Genomic DNA, 18,890 nt, shown 5'->3' with positions numbered 1-18,890 from the left:
AGGAAGGAGAGCGACACATGCATACATACAGAGATGCAGAAAGTAGGCTAGGGATGGAACTTGCATATACACGCAGACACACTCCCAAAGAGACATGGGTACACACGCTCATATGAATATTCACATCTCACACACACACACACACCAAAAACAGAGGCGCATGTACTGCACATGCATGCGCCTGTACACACACACCGACAGGCGCACCCAGCAGTGGTGCATTGATTTCCAGCAGTTCTTTGATGAGATGAGCTATTCCGATTCCCTCCCAAGGTGCTACTTTGCATAATTCATTTTGGAGAAGAGCGAAATGTAAAAACAGAAAGCCAGCATGCGGGGAGCATGATACAAACAGAGCAGATACCTCTGTGCATGGCAATGCTGACATCAATTAACATGCAGATTCATTAGGTTTCCCTCAAAAATCCCTAATATGACTTTCTAATGATTCCAAACAGTGAGTAAGACGGGGAGGTAAGAAACCTAGAAGACAATCAGGCGGCAATGCAAATGTTTGACTTGGAGACACTGTGTTGAATCAATGGCTTGGAGGGAAATAATTTGGGCTGAGACACATTGAACAGACAGTAGAAGTAACGCATGCCAACTGTACTGTCTATCAGCTTCCAAAACCACAAACTATCATATACTTGTGTTTTATAATCATCATCAACATCACATCTCTCTCTTTTATTCTTCTCTTCATCACACGTCATCATTTCTGTCTCGATCCTGGTATCGTCCTGAACATCTTGAAGGAAACTGAATATGTGATGGAATATTCGGAGGCAGAGAGGATAGCAGCCTTATGTAACCCAGTTGCCAGAATAAAGGTTGGCATTATACATTTCTGCAAAGGGATATGTTACATTTACACCTATTATGTAGCAGATACATTGAAACTTAATGTTCCAACAACACTGGTTAATGTGTAGGTTTGTTAAGGCAGAAAAAACACTTGGTTATCATTTGGAAAAGATCAGGTTTTTGCTTAAAATACCTGGTTTTAGGGAGCAAAATGCTGTCAGGAAAAGGAGCCATGTTTCAGCAAAAAACGACAGTTCTTTGTGCCACTATTCCTGCTGGAAACACAGCGATGGGTCGCTACAAAACACCCACGTTTGGTGCCAAAAAAGCTGCTGGAAACACAGCAATGGGTTGTTAGAAACAGCCACATATGGGAGCCATTAAGCCACTGGAAAACAGCCACAGGTTGCTAAAAACCACTCACGTTTGGGGGCTAAAAAAAAAACACTGGAAACACAGCGACGGGTCACCAAAAAACACCCACATTAGATGTCTAAAAAGCATAAAAAAATTGACTCCTTAAAAAACAACTGGTTTTGTTGGTTTTAAACAGCTTTCTGCAGTGCTCTGCAGCCTGGCAGGTGTCTTGCCTATGTTACACCCTATCCACCATCCTCTCCACCTCCGCATGACAAAATCAGCTCATATACTTCGTCACTTTAGAAACGCTGGTATATGTTTGACGTATACAAATGTAACAGTCATAGTTTGTAGAAACGTACAACGCCAACATTTTCTTGTGTTGACTAGGTTGCTTTAAAGGTTAAAAATCTGTATCTGTATGAATAACAAAGATGACACACTGTTATGCTTTATATAGCACACTTTATAATACTTTTAAGGTGACTCAACCTTGACAGGCTACATTTAAAAGATACTGAGTGTTTAAGTTCAGCCAGCAATCTACCCTTCTTCCTGAAAAAGTGATACATAGCATACACATGTATATATCTGGCCACAACCAGACATCAGTGGTCAAATGAATTTCCAGCATTGTCCTTGTAATTTTCTCCTTTACCTCTTTCTCGTCCTCGTCTATGTGTTTGATCTTGGTGTAGTCTACAGGCAGGTCCCAGCAGTCAGCAGCGTCCCCCATGCCGTAGCAGCGGGAGCCCAGCAGGGCAGCTTGCCTCTGGGGGGACATGGGCTCTAGAGGTGTGAGCACCGAGTCCCCTCCGCCACCACTGCACAGACGCTTGCTCATACTCAGGTCCAACGTACCGTTCTCATCAACATCTAGACCGGGGCTCTGGAAAGTGGATGTGGTTTTTGTGCATGCATACGTGTGTGTGGGGTAAAGTCAGTATATGTGGAGGAGATGGGTGTGTGTGTGTGTGTGTGTGTGTGTGTGTGTGTGTTGCGTGTTTTCAGTGAGATGATTATGAGGAAGGGTAAAAGGATGCACAGAACATAAGGAGGCAGGGATGGAGAGAAGGGGATAAAAGAGAGTGAGAGTTTCTGAATTAAATAGCAGTCAAACATATCCATATTCTCGGATCAGAGCTGGGCAAAACAGTAGCTGAATACATGGTGAATACTAAAGAAGTACATGAAAAGTGCTTGAATTTTCTGCTCCTCCAGTGATGTGCTCACTTTTGAAGTTTTCAGATTTCTGGAAAGATGGATCAAGAACACCTGCAGTTCAAATACCTGAAACAATATTCCAATTTATTATTTTTTTGCCCAAGTCTGTCTTGGATGAAATATTAGACACTTGCAGTGTACAGTAGTGATGAAGTGTGACGCTCATAAGAGGGTCAAAAAAAGAAGAGGTCATCAGTGCTCAAGGACGAGTGCATCCCTCTGTGAACCCCTCCTTTTTCTCTTTCTCTCTTTCCTTCCATCCCGCTATGGTCTCTACTGTGTTCTGTGCAGTCAGAAGGGTGCGTGTGCATGACTTTGTGTTGTATGTGTGTGTGTGTGTGAGCCTAATGTGAGTGGACATCACAGGGGGGCAGGCCGGGGCTGAGGGTTAGGGGTGGGGTTGAGAGCAGTGATGAGCAGCGGTGGCTGGAACTAGACTGCTGCAATCCCAAAAATAGAGGCAGAACTATACTGTGTTCTGGAACAAAGTGGGCCACATCCAACAAGACTGACTGCTCACCAAAGCATCCACTTTGCCTTCTGGGTTTAGTTTGTATCTATACATCTAAGCACACATGCCTTTACTTTAATCTACATTTGAAACATACTGTACAGTATATACCAAAAAAGTCCCATTCCCGTGAGGCTTATGTTTTGGCAGGCATGTGTTTGTGTCCTTGCTCTCATTAACATCCCTCTCCCTGACTTCCTTCTCTCATCTCCCCCTCTCCTCTTCATCCTCCTTCCTCCCTTTCACAAGTAGGAAAGCCTGCGCTAATGTTGATTCCGGCCGACAGTGTCCCTAGGGGTGGATTCTCCTGGTGTCTGAAGCCAAAACCTCTGTGACGCACACTGACTCAAACACACGGGGTGATAGATTTGAGACTGGGCTTGAATATTTCAAGAACTGTGGCTGAACTGAGGACTTAAAAATAGTAGGGAAAAAAAGGGGCCGAAAAACACTATTACCGCTGGGTCATTAGTCTGTGGAGAAAAATATCTCACCATGAATAATAAAAGGCACTATAAAAAAAGTTGGATATCATGAAAGACAAACACAGAGATGATGGGGTGTTAAATACAAAGGCTGTTCATTATGAGGCTTAGCAGACACAGCACAAGCTGAGCTTTTACAATAACACCTGTCTACACAACTGTCAGCTGACATTATTCCATGATGTAGGTGTCTGCTTCTATCAAGCACACGCTCACTGTTTAAACTCGAGTAAAAGTTCAACTGCAGGTTTGGCTAGGAGCTGGGAAAAGAGAGAAGGAGGCAGGTGATGAGTAAAGGGCTGTAAGAACAATAGAAACAGTCTGTGTAAAATAAAGGTCAAGTTGCTGAGGAGTAGATCCGATGCCTCATCGTGTCCTTGTGAATATGCTCAGCCCTCTCCTTATCAGCCATTGTATTGTATGTCACTGTCCAATTAACATGACCCACCCCTTCATATCGCATTAACAAGGATGATGTGTGAGAATGCACCCCACCTCCTTCATTAGAGACCACCCCTTTCTCGCTCTGGCCCTCCTGTTACCCCTGACCTCTGTTGCCATGGAGATGCTGGGAGGAAGAGGGCCAGAGCGTGAGAGGTCACTTGCTTATTCTCACCACATTACTTCTGCCCACCTATTCCAGGTCTTAAAATAAAACCAGCATCATGTCCTGTTCTCCTCTCTGGCCTTTTCTTTACTCCGTTAAGCCTTTCTCTTACTGTGCTCACCATCTCCTTCCTCCTCTTTATCGTTCAAAAATTTTGTTTTGTTTTTATTTTTAAAGAGACAGTTCACCCTAAAATCAAAAACACATATTTCTCCAATTATCTGTAGTGCTATTTATCAATCTAGATTGTTCTAGTGTGAGTTGCCGAGTGTTAGAGGTATCAGCCGTAGAGATGTCTGCCTTCTCTCCAATACAATGGAGCTAGATGGCACTCGGCTTGTGGTGCTCAAAGTGCCCAAAAAATACATTTGAAAAACTCAACATCAGTGTCTCTTTCCAGAAATCATGACCAGGTTACTCAAGATAATCCACAGACCTTGTAAGCAGTGTCATGGAGGAACTATTTTCTGTCTACCAAACTACACTTGCCAACCGTATCACCCAACACATTCTCAGTCCGACCTTGTCACATATCAATGTTTGGTCATGGACCTTCCATGTCCGGACACAACGTGAAAGATACCCTTGTTGCATTGGTTGTTGACATTCCGGGACACCGTGTCAAGTTGTGCCTGTTTCATGCATTGTCTTCTTTCAAAATAATTCCACTTCGTCAGTACAACAACACGAATTGACGTTTTTTTTTCCCTCCAACAACGCATCGCAAAGTGGTTGGGTTTAGGAAAAAAGAACAGGGTTTGGCTTTACAATCTTATGGGATGGTCTCTTGGGTGAAGGTTGGTGTTTGTTGGACCCATTCACAACCCCTCCCACCTGCCCTAAAGTATAACCGCAACTGGCAGCGTATCCTGCCAACATTAAAGGATGGCTTTTTACGTTAGCGTCTGACCTCACAAGTCACTGCCCAAGCACCAGATTTCGACGACTTTGGAGTAAGACCAACTTAAATCACCATGCAGAAGGAAGCGTGCATCTACTCAAGGACCACAGGCTTCTGCTTGTGACAGTGCGAGATGTAAACTTAAAGGGCGTGCACTTCAGCTGAGTTCAGTGGTGCTAGATGAGCTAGCAATAGATGGACACTTCCTTCTGTGCCGTGATACAGTTGGAGGGCGTAGTTCAGCAGAAAGCAAATCGTTCCTACATGAAACTGCTCAAAACAAGGTCTGTGGATTATCTTGAGTAACAGGGTCATGATTTCTGGAGAGAGACACTGCCTCTGAGTTTTTCAAAATTATATTTTGGGTGTGTTGAACACCACAAGCCGAGTGCCATCTAGTTCTATTATATTAGAGAGACAGCAGACATCTCTACGCTGATATTTCCAACACTCAGCAACTAACACCAAAACAATCTAGACTGATAAATAGCACTACAGGTAAGAGGACAAATCTGTTTTTTTGATTTTGGGGTGAACTGTCCTTTTAGCAAACATTCTTGAATGCCTGTTTATACCTTTGAGTGCAGTTTGACAGTACTCTGACACAAATACTATCTTATTTTGTGTTATGGATGTTAGGATGTCCATGGAATCAGTACCAGCTTTGCTCAGGGAAATCCAAAGGTCTAATAGTTTGTTCTTCTTAGCCTAATGTTAAAATCTTTTCTTAACATTCTACAAAGTCATAACATCAATAACATCCTTATTAGGCGTTTGAAATTCATATGGCAGCATATTGCTGCACATGACAAATAAAATTCTGTTTTATTTCTCGCTATACTGAGAACATTTTCTCATTTTTACAAGATCCGTCAAGACTTATACAAGATATTTTTTATAGCAAAATGTCACTATCTTGTTATATCATTGCGTGTTGTCTGCACCAGCAGACAAGAAAAGTTTCCAATAAAAACTGAATTGTTTGGTATCTAGTAATGACGAAAAATATTTAATAGCATGAAAATTATCTTGTTAACATGAAAAGGATCATATTAAGACCTGACATGCAATACTGTAAGGAGGAATAATATTGTGTGTGTGTTACAACAGTGTACCTTTGTTTACTGCGTGTGTCAGACACTGAATGTAAAAGCAAGCAATGAAATCAAATGAGCTGGAGCAAGTTCTCCTTGTGACTCAGACAAGTATGAGTAAAATCTGTCATTGGGACCCAATCCAATAACAATTTGACAAAACTAAAGGCAAAGTATATCACAGATATGAAGCTTATTGTGATTCATCAGTTATCTCGAGCATGTTTGGAGTCTCTGGAATTTGAAGTGGTACATGTACAAGTACCTGCCTGGAAGACAGAAACAACTACAGTATGGTATGGTTTAGAAATGGTATTAATGTTAAGTATACAGTGTTCATGATTTGTAGTAAAATGGCTAATTTATGCAGAAACACATGTATAGTAATTTAAATGCTAAATGCAGCTGCCTGACTCCACAGACCATTGGTTCCACACCTGAGATTTGATGATTTGATTATGATTACTGAGACAGGAGGGAAGAAAAATATTGTTCTGCTACTCAACTTTAGATTTTCTTCCAGGTTATTCTACAATCCATGCTTAGTTTTTGTAAAATCCTGGTGAGTTTTACCTCTTCAGGCCTTGATCAGTTATTCAAATGAAACAATCTCAGAGGTTTAGAGGAGAAAATTACACTTTGGCTGAATAAATTCAACGAGCAGAATGAGAGAAATAGAAACAGGCGGATAGACAGACTGAAAAAACAAGGAGGCGAGAATAGATGTGTGTGTGTGTGTGTGAAGTTTCATTCAGACATAGAAAGGAACAGTGTGCGCCACGAGGTGAGGTGTTGAGATGAAAGAGAAAGAAGAAGAAAAAAAAACCCTCCTCTGAAGTCTCCCGTCTTCCCATCCTGCCCTGAGAGCATCCTGCTTGTCTGGCCCCGAAGCAGAAGGACAGACAATGAAATGAGGTAGGACCAGAGGAAGTCCTGACTGCTTCGGGCGTTTGTTCCCGCCAAGTTTATTCCGTTCCACTTTTCTTTGGAAGTATGTTGCTTTTGGCTTTCATTCTTCCCTTTTCTTTTCCTCTGCTCTCCCCTCTTTTTCCTCAGTACCTTTCTCCTCTCCTGCATCCTCCTCTCCCCTCTTCCTGCATTGTGACATTTAGACGCCTCCCGCCAAAAAGGCTTTCTTTGCTCTCATTCTTTATTTTCAATTCTAACACCCTCACTCTCATTCTCTGGCAGTCTCCGCTGTCAACATTAGCATTAAGCCAGCATTAGCCCTCTGCTGTGCGCTCTCTTTCTGGCCCCCATTTTCCAGCTCAGCATCTGGGCTCAGATAATACAGAAACACCGTCACCTTATCTCCTCAGAAATGACACACTGGGCTCACGCCGTGTCAAACGGCGCTTCGTCCTGCTCCTATCTGATCCCCAGACGGAAAATAAAAAACTGCCCTGCTGAGCCCTGAGTGTAAGACACAGCCCCGGATCTTTAATGGAATGTGTGTGTGTGTGTGTGGGTGTGTGAGTGTGTGTGTACGTGTGGTGTGCGCAGCTCAAATCTCCCTATCTTTGTCAGTTCTCACTGCCAGCATTAGTATAATGAAGGAAGCACAGAGATAATCTGTCAGTGGATTTTGTTGTGACTGCAGCAGGAGGCCAAAGTCTTACAAAGGTGAAGTGAGTACAGAGTCATGTGAGGCTGCAGTGTCAAATCAGGGGATGCTTGTAACTTCCTTTCATTTTAAATATAAGAGCGCCCTGCTCAACCAAACCAAAAACTCACCAGAATGCACCAGTTGATCTCACAGCGTGTCATTGTTTGGCATTTGGGTGACAGAATATACAATATGAATCAGGGTGTCTACAGGTACCGGACACTTTAATGCTTTTTAAAAACCCTTTCAAGATAGTTTTTAAACCAAATGTAGCAAATCGACCAAATACAGACTGATTTTTGGACAAATCATCTTTTTGTTTTTCAAGCATTGCAGGTATAAAGGTAAGTAGTATATATGTGGTCCTGTGCAGATGTAGATTTTACATAGGAATATGGTTATTCGAGTGAGACAGGTTGAACTACATTTGCCAACAGGTGAGTGCAAGTATAAAGTAAAGTTCAGTGGTGCGTTAAAAGACTTGTAACATCAGAAAGAGCTCGACTAATTTCGACAAAAAGAAATTAAATAAGATAAATTTGTTTGTGGCAATTACAAATTTAAGTCTAAGACTAGTTAACGACCTAATATTTATCAAACTGAATTTCAGGACTTTCTAAGGACCTGGAGACACCCTGGAATTATTAAGCCTTCCTTCCCCTCCTACCTGCGAGCACAGGTCCTGGGGCTTCCCCCCCATGCCGTGGGGCATCTCCCGGCAGCGCGTGGACAGGTTGAGGATGGCCGTGGCTGCCATGTGGGCGGCCTCCATGTCGTGACTGTAGTCGAAGCTGCTCTTGCTGCAGGTGCTGCTGGCGCTGCTGCCCCCGCCCCCTCTGCCTCCTCCTGCGCCCCCTCCTCCACCCCCACAGCTCAGGCTGCTGCTGCTACTGCTGGGAGCGTAGGTGCTGGTGGTGCTGCTGGCCGAGCTGGAGTTCTTGCAGTAACGTTTGGCTGTGAGTCGCGGTAAAGAAATTCAAAATGAAAAAAAAAAAAAAAAGACTTCTGCATTTTGATAAATACTTGCATTGATGTATTATATAGATTTAGGTGCCTTAAAAGGCAGGTATATTGTTTTTCCATTCATAAAGGTGAATAAATTATCTAGGTGGGTTTATCCATCAGTATATCTCTGATGAAGTGTGTTCATGTTGGTGTATGTCAGAAGTTAACCTGCAAACCTGCGCCAAAGTCTGCAGATCATGAACTAATTTAAGAAGATGACTGCCTTCTCCACCTTTTATGGTTTTTAGATGCATAAAACAAAAGCCTTGGAAAAAAGTCTATTAGATTTGGTATTTTAATTTGTACTGTTTAAATTTAAAATAAAACACCACATTAAAAGATTCTACAAAATATTTCTGCTTGATACGCTTGATACAGCTCAATGGAATTTTGTCATAATCTTGTGATGAACAGTAAATTCACGACAGGAGAAATGAAAAAGTTGACATGGGAATGTCTGGGGGAAATAAATGTAGCCAATTTTAACTTGCAGTGATGTAGTACCGTCATATCCTTTGGGGGAGGTGTCTCTTTGTCCGTGAACTTTGGGTGCGATGGCCCGTTTCCCATACACTTGGTGGTTGTTACTGCCGTCGAAGGCGCTGTAGTCGAAGCTGGTCTTGGAGTACTTCTCCAGCTCCTTGGCCAGGTTGGAGCGGGGCGTGCTGGTGGAAACATTGTTCTTGTAACCATACTGTGGATAGTCCAGTTGTTTGACAAAGCACATAGGCCTGGAAAATAAATGACGAGGGGGTGGAAGTTGGACCGAGGCACTCAACATTGCCCAGGGGAAGGAGAGGGAACTTGGGGTTTGGTTAAAAAATGGGCAGATGCAAGGAAGGGGCAGACTGTTATGGTAATACTCCAGGATTAGAATATGGAGGATGATGCTGGTGGATGGTAAAGGTGGGGTGATTTAGGGTGTGGGGTGTCCTTTTTATACACCATGGCATGGATGTTTTCTTCCTCTTGCGTTACAAAAAAATACAAGTGCTACAAGTGTTTTTCATGCCTGGTCAATAAAAACAGTCAAAATTGAATTTCTGCATTTCTTTTATTACACTTGGATACTTTTGATGTGCTTTTATCATTTGATATGCATTTATATCCTCAATCTAAGCCCAGGAAGAAATGAAATGTAAGATCGTGTGCTGTTGATGTTCCATTTAGATATAAATATAAATTTTACTATTACTTATGACTTTTCATCATAGCATTTTCATGACTATCAAAGAAACCCTCATTCAAAAAGCTCTGCCTTCGCCATGATAAATGAGGCCAATTTTGTTAGAATCTAATAAAACGATTTGCCTTCAATAGTGAGCACAGAAATGAACATGCAGTCTCTTGGAAGTATTCTCAGGGGACAAAAGAACATAAACATAAAACAAAAAGGGGAGACTTAAAATCTCAATCGCTTCACAAAATGCAGAACAAAAGAACCTTCCAACATGACTGAATAGCAGTTCTCTACATAATAAGTATTACATCGCATTACAGCCAGTACACCTTAATATAAAATACACATTTGCATGCCTTTTAGTGTCTGACCTTTCTGACATTTTATATCTAACACCTTGTGACAGCAGACAACATATTGATTGATTATGCACTAGGAGCTGGCTGTAGAACAAAATGTACCTATGCTATGTGCTTTCCATCCCATATTTTGGCTACGTTCAACCAACCTAAATGGCAGAAAATGTTGGCATTGAACACTTTTGCAAACCATGGATATGTTAAAATTTCAAATGTAGTGGATGTTTTGAAACTTCACGTTTCTTGACATTTCAATTTTCATTTTTTGTTGTTGTGACAACTGTGGTTAAAGTGTGGTTAGATTTAGGCACAAAAAAGACTTGGCTAGGGTTAGGAAAAAAAAAAAATCACGTTTTGGCTTGAAATGCCCAGTTTGGTGGCTACAAACAAGGCTGGAAATGTCCCCATGTTTTGTCAAAAAATACCTGATTTGGTTTCCAAAAACATGTCTGAAACTGTCCTAATTTGTTGTTAAAAATACCCAGTTTTGTCGCCAAAAACACAGCTGGAGATGTCCTGACATCTAGTTACAAAGCACCTGGATGTCGCCAAAACATGGCTGGAAATGCCCAGACGTCTAGTTAAAAAATGACTGGTTTGGTCGCCAAAAACATGGCAAAAAAAATGCCTGGACATCTCATGAAAACAATACCTGTTATTGTCACCAAAAACACTGCTGGAAATGTGTCTAGTCTTGAACAGTGGTCAGCTGCTTGGCAGCTATCTCGCCTAGGCCTGATGCCACCCACTATCCCCTCCCCCCTTCTGGTAAGAAACTCAGCTCATATGAATGTAATCTGAACTATATTACTTTAGAAATGTTGATATGACATAAAATAACAAATGCAACATATGTGGTTTGCAGAAATGTATGATGCCAACATTTTATACCGGCAATTGTGCTGCTCCAACAGAGAATTTCAACATTTATGATATATGTGAAAGTGAAGAGTGAATACTACCTTAAGACTCGGTCAGAGGCCTGGTTGGACTTGGGGCCGTCGCAGCCCTGGTGCTTCTCCTGGGCTTTGGCCAGCTTCTCAGCTGCAGCAATGGGACATCCTGACAGACTGAAATGAGAAAGCCACTTAAGTTGCATTTTGGAACTTGAATCTGAGACACATTTTGGTAAGTGAAAATGTTACATTGAATGCACATTGCACATAATGTTAAATGTCTACACATTTGAAAATACCTGACTATAGTTCATAAAGTATTCGTTTGAAATACAAAAATTTCAATTACAATTGGCAACAGCCTGCATATTTCTCGTTGAATGGCTTGAAATAATTCTTTGAATAGATATTCCCACTTTGAATAGATATTCTCATTTGGACAAATGCACATAAAAAAAATTGTTTCCTTCACACACATGCTGACAAGACATACACTCACATACACTTGGGATCTACATCACCTTCAACATGCTCCAATATCATCTACGGCTGTAAAACTTCCTCCTGACAACTAACTGACCAAATGTGACAAAAGTTCATGTTGTTATCCTTAACCCCTATTATACTCCATCCAGTCTGTCAACTGTGGTGTGCTGGGCCGCAGTGAAAAAATTATCTTTGACAATGGCCTGAAGCCAGTATAGAGTTGTGTTCATGAGCACCTGTCATCAGATGTGCATGACTGTGTGCAGGTATAAGAGTGTGTATCAGGTTGGGAAGTGTGCGGCAGTACGGAGGTTTATATCAGCTCTTTCTAGTAAAAGTGAAAGTTTGTCCATGTGCGTGCCTATTTTGCGCTGCAGCCGTGTCACTGAGCACAGCATGGAGGCATTCTGGTCCTCCCAGGTCTGCACCTCTCCTGTCACCCTGGCTGAGTGGCAGAAAGGTGCTAATGGCTGCTGCTATGCCCGACTCCCTGAGCATCTGCTGTGGGTGACACTCCTCTTTCACTGTCACCTCGCCCCGTCTGACAGCACTGGCAATGGTGCCCTGCTATTTCAGTTTCTCCCTCCAAACCTGCACCTGATAGATGCCATTTTTTCACCATGAGCTGATAAATGATTTATGCCATGGAAGGTGTGAATTGCTGCATTCTAATCAGACTCAGTTAAACCACAGGATTGTTGAGCAGCTGAACTACTTTAATTATTCCGTTATACCAAAAATTGTAAGACTAAACGTATCCACACACACACACAAATAATGTGTTGCAAAGACAAAAAGAATGGGTTTGAGAATAACTAAACAAAAAGATGAGGATGACAAAAATTATTTCAGAATACATCATTAAAAAAAAGTCCCACAGTGAAAAACGGAGGATGCAACATGGACAGTGCCAGTTTCACATGGGCAGGCTGTCACTTACCTTCTGTGGGAGTTTCTGTTGCTATTGACATGGCCACGTCCCGTGCAGCCAGGCGTAGGACACTTAAGAACATTCTCATACATAGCCACAACTTCACGCAGACAGGAGATAGGAGTGAAAGACAGGGAAGGTTAGGAGCCCCTTACAATCGCGCACGAGCTCTATTAGTGTGTGAGGAGCTTGGCATTATAAACATCATTAAGAAATGAGCCTGTGTGAACCCAAATGACCTCTTCTTCATTTTAATGAACACTAGTTTGAGAGGGCAGGCAAGGTTTCCCACCATATTGCTTCCACTTATCCAGCCTTTCAAATTAGTATTCATGGAATAGGGACAGTCATGAATAAAAAGATGTCATTTAAGTTTAACAGGACAAAGCCAGGAAGAGGCAGAAATGGAAGGAAATTTTGGGCATGCAGAGAGCAGAGCAACCAACAGCTAGCAATCATGCAAAACACGAGCCTTGAAATCAATGGAAGAAGCAGACACATGGAATACAGCTCCTTGATAGAGTGTGCTTTGTTATCATCCCTGCGTTGTTAGGGTAGAGAGCTCGGTCTTCAATACCATTTACCATTAAAACAGTCCATAACTGTCTCAGATCCCCTCGGCAACCAGCCAATTAGATTAATGATCTATGGATGTCCGAGAGGAGCCGTTGGAGCACCGCAGGCGCAGGCGCGGGGAAGGGTTGTCTCGAAATCAGTGGCGCGCAGGGCCAAACCCCATCGGCACCAGCTTCATCATTATCACCCCCTTAAACCTTAACCCCTCATCATCCTCCTTCCCTCACATACTAATTGGCTTTCGGTGCAGGTAATTGGACAAAGCCTGCCACCTCAACATGCCACAAGCCAATACATTATGCATATCCCAGTTTTGCCCTGCCCTCTGCAAAGACACAGTTAGAATGGCAAGACATTAAAGCACTGGGCCTGATTCAGTGGGCACACATAGAACTACAGGGATCCTGAAAAAAAGAATAATACAAGGCAGCAAACAGGAAGAAATGTGGCTCTGAACGCCTTGCATGTTACAAAGGTAATTCACTTTAAAGACAAAAACAAAGACTCCCATGTGAGCTGATTAAATATTTTAGCATTCTACAGAAAAGAGCCACAATGAGCAAACAGGAATGGGAATTAATGAATTTGAGATATAATTTAATCGTCATTTTTCACATTTCCCAAGGAACAGTCTGGTTGCACTGTGTGATTTCCCAATTAAATGAAGCCACTGCATTAATAATACATCGTCCATTCAGTACAGCAAATGTGTTAATAGGGGAGAGAGATTTGCCCATAGCTGAATCCTTCCCACAGGCAGCTACATGTGTGACATGTACTCATCTTTACCTTTAAAGTTCCTCTCCGGGCACTGACTAAACCCCTAAAAACTCATCTCTGTTCATCAAAATTACACATTTAGAAGTTTTTTTTTTTTCATGAATAAAAACCCCTTAATGCCTTAAAATGACTAAGATGTATCTCTACACCTTTTCCTCATTTAGTATGTGCAAATCTATGAATACAAATTAGCCCCGCCCCTCAGCCGCTGGCCTGCAGCTCGGGCGTACCTGCTCACCTTCAACTCTGCTCATCAAACACACAAACCTCTGCTTGTAGACGGTAAAAGATAACATAAGTCTTCAGCTTGACCACGTTATCAAACTGCTAATAACGTGTTGCTAACATCAGATAAACCTTGTTCCTGATCACCACCTCTGACAAGTTAAAACTGAGCAAAAAATGCCGATACACAACCTGTCTTCTCCTGATTCCTCTTGTTTGCAGTAATGTTACAGGATTGAAGTCAGAATCCGTATTTCTGAGACTGTCATTGGAACACTGCAGTTCAGAGGTGAAAACACTTAGCCATGGTGTTGACTGCTTGTGTTGCTTATGATATGTCTTGTAGCAGGGGTGTAATTTACAGGGGGGACACAGGGAACATGCCCCCTGCACTTTTTTCAGAAGTAAGTGTTGGACCCCTCTACTTTTCAGTCTGAAAACTAACGTTATATTAAAAAGAAAACTCAAGAGAAACTCACTAGTGTGTGTAATTCTGAAACTACTGAAGTTGGAATTGTGTTTATATGCTGTAGCAAATTACTTTGAGACTGAATAGATTAGTAAGAATGACTTACAAAATAAGAATTTCCCAAATTTGTGTAAAATCTTTAAAAGTGTTAACAGCATCTTTTAAGTGGAACTTAGAGCGTGTAATCAAAACATTGTGAGGGTAAATACATTTTGAAATCTTGAGCTCCCTCTGGGTTTTTCTTTTTAATATATTAAAAAAGTTTATTTTTGCCTACTTTGTAACATATCAATGTGAAAACATGCATTTTGCTCCTCACTTTAGACATTTTTCTTTCATGCACCATATTTATTGTTTTTGTGCAAAGTTTCTTTATCAATGTGATGGCCTGAACTGTTATATATTACCTCAAAAAGTGATTCATGGTCGTGTGTTGTTCTAACCAAGTGGCAACCTCCTAGCCTGGAAATCCAGACCCAAATCTAGAAAGATTTAGGGTCTGGCCATGAGTAATTAAAATGGCCCAACTCAAGCACGCATTTGTAAATATCACTGCACGCAATTGGATAACAATATGACCAATCAGAACAATACACGGGGTGACGTATACGCTTAGCTACCAGCGGAGCTAACTGGTCGATTAGACTCTTGCCGTATCGGCAAAACAGCAAAAACGTCCTTCTTGCAAAGGAAAGACTCGAGCGCCGTTTTCTGTTCCTCTTTTAGAGAAAAAGCCAAGTCTAACTCGTTCATTGTAGCGCCCAAAGCCGTTTCAAACAACTGGTGTTCATCCGTAGCCATCTTGCAATGTTTACTGACTGATTCCGGACTTCATTGTCGCAGCACTGTCGTCATCTGTTTAGCTCGCCTCTGGCCCGCCTGTATCAGATAGACCGATGTGATTGGTGCAGCTCGGTTTCATGGGCATAGGTAATGAGCATCATTACTGATTGCCAGAGTGACTCACTGAGCAAATTCAAATTGTGCTCTCGCGAGAACTCTGGATTTCCAGGGTAGCAACCTCCAAGGCTGAAAAACAAAGCCAATGCGCAAGTGCCAAAAACTGCAGTTCATCAAATGGCCACTTGAGGCTGACTTCAAAATAGAGTAAATCCCCATAGACCCCTATGTTAAAATGCCAAACTTCAAAGCAGAAATAAATGTTCACAGTGTGATACACGAAACAGTTTTCACCCCTATAGCTAATTTTAACATTCATGACAACTGTACCGGGGGGTGAATTTTCATATAACCCACGCCTTTATATTTTATTAAGGCTCAAAGTTACGGATATTTAAGGGTATGACCGCTTAAGTGACAGACTGTCTGTGAGGTACCGCTATGGTCTGTGAGTCAGATCCCCCCCTCGCTCCTCCACAGCTTCAACCTCTTGTCCAAGCATAGTCACCAAAACCAAGACGGTGTTGGCCAAACTGCTGAACTTGATTGAGGCTTCCAAACGGCAGACCACAAACCAATGGAGGCTGTCATCGTAGCTTTGTCCATTATTTCAAACAGTCTATTTTCTGAAAAACTAATGCATCCCCCCCCCCCCCCCCCCCCCCCGAAATCTAAGTTCTATTAAAAAAAAAACACACACCATACAGACGAGGTTAAAAACCTGATTTTGGATGGAGGGCATCTTTGAAGTGGTAAAGCAAGGAGTCTGCATGAGACTATTGACCACATATTGACAGAAACCTAGTGACTGGTTGCTACATGGCTGATAATGCAGAGACCCAGTTATAACTGAAGCCGCCTAAAGCAGGTCACCTTTTTACAGCAACAAGGTGTGTGTGTGTGTGTGTGTGTTTCACTCTCAAGTATCCTTTTAAAGTCAGGGAAGAAGAACTGAAGATGATGCCACAAAGATCAAGAAGAGAACTTTCTGTGATCCAAAGCATCCTGTGCAGTATTAGTGGTATCAGTTCCCAAAAAAAGTCAGCCCGATCAACACAAGTGAGGAACAAGAGGAGGAACACAGACATCATATTCCAAAATCTCCAGTGACAATCAATTCAAGCCCATTCCAAATTCCATTTTGGGGCTCTTGATCCCAGTCAAGGTCAACAGCTCTGAGTCATTTCAGATTTCTGGGAGACAAGTACAGCTCAGGTTAGGGACCTTTATGCAAGCGGCGCTCCGCAGAACAAGAGTCATCTGTGACACTGCTGGTCTTTACAAGCCTCGCTTTAATGGTAACTAATTTCTTTGCCATTATTAAAACCCTCTTTTATTTTGATTGCAGTCTGGGTCATGACAGATCATAACTTGATTTTCACGCTGCAGTTAATGAAACATGTAAAGGGGCTTTTATTGAGAAGTTTGCACAAGGTGAATGAGACTAAATAGCTGGGGTGAAATCTCGAAAGGAAAACTCACTATTCATTCAAGGCTAATGTTTATTGCCACTTCACTTGATCCGTGGCTCCGAGATATGATACAGCCTTTCCATTCAACTAACTTAATTGAGCAAGGAATATAAATAAATGAATGGAGTTCATGGCATGGATGAGTGAGGCAGGCTCAGTGTTATCAAGGTCTGTGAGCATTCTCAACTTTTTGCAAAAAATTGAAATGTTAAGACTCAATTAACTTTAAAACGCTACGCAAATTAATGAAATACAAAAACATGACATTTAACCTTTTCTTATCAGTCACACATTCAACAATAAATCGTGCTGTGAAGAAGCATGCAGCCCATATATCCCCTACAATGATGAAGCCAACAGCAGTGGATGGGATTATCATATGCTCTCAATCACTGTCAGTCAATCTAGTGGAAGAGAAAGTCTCATGCAGTCAAGTAAGCCACAGATTGACAGCTCTTGACCATCCCATCAATTGCTGCATTGCCACTATTTGTGCATCACCAAGGCGTCACTCCCCACCTCGTCACCACGGCACACTAGACAGGCAATCGACAAGCATAACCATGGCCCCATGCAAAAGGTCATAAGAGAAGTGCAGCTGTGACCTGTCTGACCCTCACTGTACCCCCTGCTGAAATATCAAACAAAGTCCCAAGACAGCAAGTACACAGCACATAAAACGAGCCAGACACAGCAGTGATCACGGGAAACATGCTGATTCCTGAACATCAAAGAGCACGGAGGCCACAGGTTGGGTAAATGAGCCAAACCAGTGTTTAGGCTGGTGTGTGGCTGAAGTGCTTACTTTCTGGAGGCACCCTGTCTTTGTGCGGACAGCCGGACAGACTCCGATGGTGGGGGTAGAGGCCTGTAACGTGGCCCGTGCCGTCACAGCCTGGTGTCGGACATCGACTTTCCTTCTTGTCTGCACGTGAAGCATCTGCGAGCAGAAAGTCATATTGAGGTGATGGCACATGACAAAAGAACACATAAGCTCATGTGAGGCTGGCATTGTGGCAGCTGCAAACATCAGAGCTATAAGTTGCACAGAAACATATCTCCCAGATGTCACGTAAGTTTTAAGGGAGTTAAAATGCCATATGTGAATAACAGAAAGTATATGACATGTTGAAAGCTGAACACAGCTGTATCAATAAGGAACAGATGTTGATGAACACAAGATGTGCAGTTTGGCTGTTTAGATAACATGTCTGTTCGTCCTGGATGTCCTGGACTTTTCAATTACTATTGCGATGAGCGCTATTTCTGTAGACCTTTTCTCTCTTGACAACATAAACATTCTAAATGGCCCCCTTTGTATTTGCTGTTAGAATAGTTGTTAATGTGGTATTTTACAGGATAGCCTGACTCTCAGGATGTTGACTGTGGGTATAAACCGGGCAACACCAAATGGCACCAGGCTTTGAAGCCAATCTGACAAAGTGGCCAAACCGTGCAATTACAATTTTTGGGCCCGTCATGTGATGCCATTTGGCCCGAAAATAATTTTTACCTCAGACTTTCATTGTGAAAGAGATGCCTGTAAAACCCCCACGAAACGACTCATTTCACTTTTGTAATTTGATCTATTTGGTCTGCTAACATTTTGAAAGTCTTGAAAAGTTGCACAATCGAATCACTTTATCCCCATTCAAGTTAGTGGAAGACTTGTAGGAGTCTCCATGCCTGCTCCATGGACCCAAAGACATGGAAGCAGAGTGGAAGATCTGCGTGATTTTACACACAGAGGAACTTTCATAGCAATGACCAGGGCCCTGCCTCCGATGCTGTATCCATTTCTCTTTATACACCTTTGGTATAAGCCTGCCATGGCCACCTATTTCAGAGAGACTTCACCTTCCCTTCCGCTATCTCCCGACACTATCTTGTAAAGGCACTATTACTGTGCACTGGGCTTAGCGCCGCCCTTGACAATTGTGATTGGTTTAAATAAATGCAAAAACATCCCAGAGTGTTTTTTTCCCTTGGTACATTATTATGATGGGTTCAGCCAGA

At 42.2% G+C, this 18,890-nt stretch overlaps 1 protein-coding gene across 10 annotated transcripts in view; it reads right to left on the bottom strand.

Annotated features, from left to right (window-relative positions):
• The window catches only part of myt1lb (myelin transcription factor 1-like, b), a 125,596-nt gene that overhangs the window by 16,957 nt on the left and 89,749 nt on the right, over positions 1–18,890 (bottom strand). For 5 of the 10 annotated variants that reach the window (XM_078174922.1, XM_078174921.1, XM_033642890.2 and 2 more), the window contains exons 7-12: positions 17,680–17,814; positions 12,462–12,552; positions 11,102–11,209; positions 9,105–9,331; positions 8,263–8,549; positions 1,826–2,056 (exon numbers count right to left, since the gene is read on the bottom strand). In XM_078174922.1, the coding sequence (XP_078031048.1) occupies positions 1,826–2,056; positions 8,263–8,549; positions 9,105–9,331; positions 11,102–11,209; positions 12,462–12,552; positions 17,680–17,814 (1,079 nt within the window). The remainder of the gene's footprint in view (positions 1–1,825; positions 2,057–8,262; positions 8,550–9,104; positions 9,332–11,101; positions 11,210–12,461; positions 12,553–17,679; positions 17,815–18,890) is intronic. The other 5 variants (XM_078174923.1, XM_078174925.1, XM_078174927.1 and 2 more) reach the window with 2 other exon arrangements.

The sequence above is a fragment of the Epinephelus lanceolatus genome, chromosome 15 (genome assembly GCF_041903045.1).
Source record: "Epinephelus lanceolatus isolate andai-2023 chromosome 15, ASM4190304v1, whole genome shotgun sequence".
Taxonomy (NCBI): Eukaryota; Metazoa; Chordata; class Actinopteri; order Perciformes; family Serranidae; genus Epinephelus; species Epinephelus lanceolatus.
This window is presented reverse-complemented; position numbering and strand designations above follow the sequence as displayed.